Consider the following 7,289-nt stretch of genomic DNA (forward strand, 5'->3'; position numbering starts at 1 on the left):
TATTCCTGACTTGCGGGATTCGAGCGTGCCAACCATCGTTCTTCGTTAACGATCGCGATCGTTGACGCTACGCGCGATACGCCGCATCGCCCGTCTACAATCGGTAAAGCTGACTTACCGGGTAGACTATACCCGGGTCGCTTAGATGGGCCGAGTTAAAAATCCATTTGTCCGAGAGACGCCGGTCGGCCAGTGTCGCGCGCGAGATTAAAAGAGAGATACCGACGCGTATAAGAAAGGCACAGCGCCATTTTGTCGAAAGAAGGACCGATGACGACCTCGCGGCTAGCTTCTCTCCCGCATATAATGGCAGTCGCGTTGCGTGCGAATGTACAATTTCGTTCCATCGTTACCTCGGTCGATCGAGGGGTCCGCTCTGTTCGCGAAGCCGGAGAAACGGAGCGGAAGGAAAACGAGGTGCCAGTCGCCAGTGTACGGAAAGATTTTTGCAATTAGGGGAAAAAAAAAAAAGGGAAAAATCGACCTGTATATATATATATATAAAATACATTACTGTGAAACTTTAGCTCTCCTGCGACATAATATCCGCGTCAATCTCACATAAATTCGCTTCTGTTGAGCTTCATATAAATATGCAGAATTTGCACAATATATTACGTGACCCACTTGAACGGTTATATACGCGGATAACGCTATCACACAATTGATTTTGCAAATGCAACGGAGGTTGCTCAGATAACGTACCTTGTAATCCGCGGAAAAAAAAAAAGTTTTTGTTCTTTCTTTCAACTTTAGGCTGCCAATATGTACTTTTATGATATTTCTGTAAATTAAAAGTCTTACGCTCTTATGCTTTGATATTGTATATTAATTGTACAAAATACACAGACATATATTTAACTTGATCGACCATATCAATTTATACTTCGAAATAAGAAAAAATGTAGAAAACAATAAGCGAGAGAGAAAGAGAAAAGGAGCTACCGTGTAGGAGACGACTATATCGAAGTCGACGACTAATCCGATAAGGAGAAAGACGAGCGAGGCAAAGCGAATGTTTTTATAATCGCCGCAATTATCTGCGAGACCAAAGTCGGGTGTATACGTATAACTCTAGCGCGCAACAGTTTCAAGGGGCACCATCGCTTCTTATCGGGGCATTGGCTGCGTGCAGGGCGAGGTTGCATGCGGAGGCTGATAAACAAATAATTAGCATTCGAAGTAACCCGCATTCGTATTATCGCTGGCATCGCTCTCCTCGCCATAGAGGGAAGGCGTATATTCGCGTAACCCTTCGTTGACGTATCTCTACATGATGTGTATATAATATATATAGTCGCGCTAAGAACTCAAAGAGCAGGTTGACGTGCAACGGCATTCGTGCTACCCGCTACATTTTACCCGACTTGTATCTGGACAGAGTAATTAGCGCGGTATGGAAATCACGTTCGCGCAACAATTCGATCGTTCGATATCTAGGAGCGTTTCTTTCCCGCGGAATGTTTCACGTGTTCGCGTAAGCGTATCGAGATCGTAAAAAGAATGCCATCGAGGTTGTTTCAGGCAGAAGTAATAATGCCATTTAAAATTATAATTCAACGGTATGCCGCGTATCTGTAACATGTTATAATTTGCATGGTAATAATAATTACATTACTTATCCAAGATAGTTTTTTTTTTTTTTTATGAATAATTTTACTCGGTGCTTTTCTTTCGCAACACGTGAATAAAATGTGATTAATATACGAAATGGATTAATTCAGGTTTCCCTGTAATATCTTGAGGAACGTGTTCTCCATAAATGTCAAAGTTGATATTCTTTCTCTGTGTGACGTTATATTAAATTAATATCTTTTTTTTCATATTAAAGAGAATTAAAGTAGCATGATATTATAATTAATGTAAAATGGCAAAAGGATAAATATGAAAGTGAAAAGAGCAATGATACAAACTATTCATAATTAAACGCATAAAAAATCGAAATTACAATAAGCGAAGAGACCGACATGGTAGAATAGGTGATATCACTCTGGTTGGAGACCGCTTAATGCAGGTGGATCCAATCAGAAACTCGACCATGCCAGCTCGCGGCAGGTGCTTGGAGATCGCGGTCAATGGCTCTCGAGAACGACCGACACTTTTTATGCGGAAAGCAGAAAAGGGCGCCGACTAACTAATTTTGCGCGGCGTTCTCCATTACGGGACACGGAGCAACTCTTCTTTTCGCGCGGCTCGTCCCTTTAATTGTCTCCCTGTCTAATTCGACGACGATTTGAAATAATTTTGAAATCGTTCTCTGTAAACTTGAGTTTCTTTTAATCGAAACAAAAATATTTAATCCGTAAAAGAATTTTTATTTAATTAAACAGAAGAAATCATGTCTTTTTTTCTCGCACGCTGAAAGAAAGAATTAATCGAACTCGAGACTCTCGATGTCTTCGTTAACGTGCATGTATATAGTGCCGATCGTCGACGCGCGACTCGCTCGCCTGATGCATGAACGAGGGTTCTCTCGAGAGCAGTAGAAAGGGGGACGAAAAGTTTGACACGGCCGTCGGATGCGGTTCGCCACGAAGCTCGACCGGTAGACACCCCACGGTTTGTTGCTTCGCACCCTCGCTGTCGGGTCTTTTACCTCCCTCGCATTCAGCTGTCACTATGGCTCGTGCTCGAACGATCGCCGACGTTTCCGCTTTATTTTCCGCCGTCGAGTGCTCGATCTCGTTAACGATCGCGCTCGTCGATCGAGCCGCTTTCTGGCCTCATCGCTGGCCTACCGGCAAGCAATCCTGCGTCTCGATACAAACGAGTTCTCGGAAAAAAGGATCCCGAGTCGGCGCGCACGACGACAGGACGAGGCGAGACGAGCGAGAGGATTCTTCGTTTTAATTTATGCGCGGCGTAGCTCGGGGTATTATTAGTCCTAGTTGGCTGCGAGGGGTGTGACGTCACGCGACTAAAACAAAGGATCCTACCGGTGCCCATTTCACGTCGGTTCCCTTTCAAGCGCGCCGACAGGAGGGGGACGCGAGGGATCCCCGATCTCTCTCGTCGAGTAAATTTGGTACACTCTTTACGCTTCGTGTCAGCCTCGTATCGTGCATATATTTTTTATCTAAAAACGATCGACGTCGGGCTCGGGTTTCCGTTTGCTCGATAAGAATAAAATTTTTCGCGCGAAGCTGAAAAATTAGATATTTCATTATGAAAAGAAACTTCGCTTGTTGCTGGACAAGAAGCGCTAAACGAAAAAAAATTTCAATGATTTTAAGACGTGACGGGAATGAGATGAAGGTACGGGCAATGGAGGAGGAGTGTATGAGGGCGCGTACGGTTTCGCGATGGAGACCGGAGGGAGCTGATCGAGGGACGTCGTTGTCTCCGCAGGCCGCTGTCATATTGTCCCGGCGGATCGATACGTGGCCTGCCTACAACCTGCGCTCATCGAGCTTGAAGAGGGCGTGGCTCGTACACTGGTGGAGAGACACTCAACCCCGTTGCGATCTCCGTTGCCGCGCGCGTTAGCTACCCTCCTCTTCCTCTTCCTCTTCCTCCCTCTCCCCCCCCCTCCCCTCTCCTACCGCGCCACCCTTTCGACGTAAAAGCGGGAGAGACGATTTCGTTCCTTTCAACCCTCCGCGGTTCTCTCTCGTCGTCACCCTCCACGATCAACGAGCACCACTCTCATTCGTCGAGGATGTCGTAACGGGAAGCAATCGCGCGCAGTTCGGAGATATCCTCGGAATAATGACTTTTGCTCAATACCATACCTTCCCACGTTCGATTATAAATCACAGTAATTTTGTAGTGCTCCGAAAATATAAATAGTTGCAACATCCATGCATATTAACGTTTAATTATTCAGCTCATTATTATTTGTGTTAAGCAGCGAGTCGCGGAAGATCATGGCGTTTTCGTACACGAGAGCTTCTCTAAATAACGAGACCGTATTATAGCAATATCGATCATGTTACTCCGAAGAAATATGAGCGGGGATACTTGTTGTACGCGTTGATGAATGATCGGGGCAACCGAGTAAAACTCTCTTCGAAGCATAGATCGAAGCGGTCGCGACTCTTCCGTTTTTCCTTTTTTCCCCCTCGCCTACTGTCTCTGTCTGTCTTTCTCTCTATCTCTCTCTCTTTCTCTCTCGTCGCCACCATCCTGGAGGGGTGCGCGCGTTTCGTTGTCTTTCGCCGGTGTTGTTGGCGCAAGGTTGAATCCACGTGGGGGCGTGTCGCCTCGATGGCGCCGACTGCTAATGGCCGCGCGGCCCTCCAGACCTTAATTTCCTGCCGCTTCCGCGGACCCTCTCGCTTTTACCTCTCCGAGTCGAAATCCGTTCCCCAGGATCTTCCTTCAGCCTCCGGCTCTTCGGTAGCCGCCGATACTCTCCTTGTCCTTTCATCCCCCCGCGAACGATTTGCATGGAACTGCTCTTTTGATGAAGTTCGTTATCTAAAATCCCTCGGTCTGATCTTCCGCCTGTCGCCCGCTTTAATTTTTGCCTCGCGCGCAAATTATGCTCCCTTTAATTCCTCGTGCCGCGTGAAAGGGAGCACGAGTTTCGCAAATTTCTAGGACTTATTGAAATTTATACTAAATCTTATAATGTACGAAAATTTTATCGTTATTTATTCGATTATATCGAGATATAATTGTGCTTCTTTGAAAAATAACAATTCATATCTCTCTCTTATCTCGAACTCATATATATGTACGTGATATTTAAAGTAAATCAATTTTTTTCATTTTCATATTTTTATGTCGTAATATCTCGGTATTCTTTCGGACCTCATAATATTGTAGCGTGGAAAACGTATGTCGACCTTGTGTTTGTTTCGAGAACAATTTGCATGAAACCGGTTTAGGTAGAGCGATCGGTCTATCCGGGTCTCCTTACTTTCAGCGACTAATCTTGTGGATCTCTTCTAGGATAGGAGCGGCAATTTAGTGTCATTATACGCCCTTGGGGGAAGACTTTCTTCTTTCTCTCTCTATGGGCCCGGGCCTGGACTTCTTTTTACATCGATTTAGACGCGGCGGCGATTATGGGCGTCCATCGACCGACAGATTTCGATATTACGTACCGCGCCGGCACGAAAAAGTATCCCGGTCGTCCGGTGAATGGAAACGCGCGATACGTAATTCGCCCCAGAGTTGTTATTACCGATTTGCGTAATCGTACCGATCCCGCTGAAATCGTTCCATAACAAGTGTTTCCGATGTGAAAAATTCCGAAAAAGACCGGTAACGCGCGCGCGTTGTTAGCACATTGTAAATTGACGATAAAAATTATGCGAGTTCCCCGATATTTGTCGGGCATTCTTCATCAAAGAATTTATTATCATGTATCTAATTGTATATATATATATATAAATTAAATGCCCAACCAGACTTATTGTATTACGCAACAATATATAAAACAGATTTAAACAGATAGACTCTTTCTCTGTGCGATGAAATTATGACTGAGCATAGATTTAATTACAATGTTACAGGATCATCCGGGATTACGAGGCACGCCTCTCGCCATGTTGGCGGCTCAATGCAACAAGCTGAACAGCAAGAGTCCGCCGCCACTAGCGGACGCAGCGGTAGGCAAGGGTTTCCATCCTTGGAAAAAGAGCCCGCAGAGCAGCGGCAGCTCGCCGCAGCATAGCAGCAGCGCTGGCGGGGGTGGTGGAGGAGGAGGCGGCGGTAGCGGAGGGTGCACAACGACGGGAGTGAGCCAGAGACCGACGGCAACGAGCAGCGCCGGGAGCACAAGCGGCGGTTACGCGAGAGCGCCAGTGACATCATGCGCCTCGACCGCGCCGCAATACGGTAGCGAGTTATACTTTCCCGGAACAGCGAGCGCTCAACCGGCCGGCGATCCGCATCATCATCAGAGCAGTCTCTTGGGTAAGGTCGAGGGTGCGACCTTGGGCTCGGTATACGGCAGGCATCCGTACGAGTCGTGGCCGTTCAACGCGATGCCGGGCGCGACTCACGGCGGCATCAAAGCGAGCGATGGTTGGTGGGACGTGCACGGCGCCGCGACTGCCGGCGGTTGGCTGGATGTGAGCGGTACCGTTGGCGTCGGCGTCCACGCGGCGCAAATGGCCAATTACTCGGCCGACTACTCGACAAGCCTCGCGCTGGCCGGCAATCACTTGTTGACCACGGCCACGACCGCCGGTCACAATCTCCTACAAGACACGTACAAGTCGATGCTACCGGGCGGACCGCCCGGATTCGGGCTTCATCATCACGCGGCCGCGACGGCCGGCGCCGGCGCCGGAAGTCCGCAGGCCGGCGGCGGCGGTGGCAGTGTCGGCGGCGTCGGGGGCGCAGGCGTCAGCCAAGCGCCCTCGCCGCGCTCGCAGAGACGTTACACCGGTCGCGCCACGTGCGATTGCCCGAATTGTCAAGAAGCCGAGAGACTCGGTCCCGCCGGCGTGCACCTCAGGAAGAAGAACATCCATAGCTGCCACATACCGGGTTGCGGTAAGGTCTACGGGAAAACGTCGCATCTGAAGGCCCACTTACGGTGGCACACTGGTGAGCGACCGTTTGTTTGCAACTGGCTTTTCTGTGGCAAGCGGTTCACACGTTCGGATGAGTTGCAGCGGCACCTTCGAACCCACACCGGCGAAAAGAGATTCGCCTGCCCGGTCTGCAACAAGCGGTTCATGCGCAGCGACCATCTCGCGAAGCACGTCAAGACCCACAGCAGCAGCAGCAGCAGCAGCGGCAGCAAGGGCAAGGGGGGAGCGGGGAGCTCGTCGGCCGAGTCCTGCTCCGACAGCGAGGACAACGGGAGTCAGCAGAGTCCCACTTCCAGCTCAGTGCCGCAGCCGCAGCCGCCGCCGCAGCCGGCGGCTCAGGCCCAGCAGCAGCAGCAGCAGCAGCAGTTGGCGGCGGCGGCAGCAGCGGCAGCGGCAGTGGCGGCGGCGGCGGTAGCGGCGGGCCAGGACACCACCAGCAACACCACCTCCCCCCAGACCAACACCTCCACTCTCGGCCATCAGCCGACAACACCCATGACCCCAATACAGATGACCCCGCCGCCTCTGACCCCACACCATCCCCACCACCCGCATCTCCCGCCTCTAATGCACCATCCTCATCATCACGCAACCTCCGTACCGGCGGCCCACCATCCGCACGCGGGGATGAGCATGCACTGAGCCCGGTGGGGCCCGGAGCCGGTGCCTGCAGTACCGCTGCCGCAACGGCCCTGGGCTCCCCCCTATCCTACCCCCTCAATTTGAACCTCATGCAGAATCACGCGACCATTAATCCCCCGATTATTGCCCAAGTACTCTGCGTTGATACCACTGCTT

General features: G+C 50.1%; 2 protein-coding genes across 8 annotated transcripts in view; one reads left to right on the plus strand and one right to left on the minus strand.

Annotated features, from left to right (window-relative positions):
- The window catches only part of Sp1 (transcription factor Sp9), a 65,532-nt gene extending 58,318 nt beyond the window's left edge, over positions 1–7,214 (plus strand). Inside the window, exon 3 of the mRNA XM_070308059.1 lies at positions 5,463–7,214. Within this exon, the coding sequence (XP_070164160.1) occupies positions 5,463–7,133 (1,671 nt within the window). The 3' untranslated portion in view covers positions 7,134–7,214. The remainder of the gene's footprint in view (positions 1–5,462) is intronic.
- Positions 1–7,289, minus strand: part of LOC138939837 (uncharacterized) — a 180,279-nt gene that overhangs the window by 113,439 nt on the left and 59,551 nt on the right. The window lies entirely within an intron of this gene.

The sequence above is a fragment of the Polyergus mexicanus genome, unplaced genomic scaffold (assembly GCF_030449975.1).
Source record: "Polyergus mexicanus isolate NDT 795.1 unplaced genomic scaffold, iyPolMexi1.0 SCAF_15, whole genome shotgun sequence".
Taxonomy (NCBI): domain Eukaryota; kingdom Metazoa; phylum Arthropoda; class Insecta; order Hymenoptera; family Formicidae; genus Polyergus; species Polyergus mexicanus.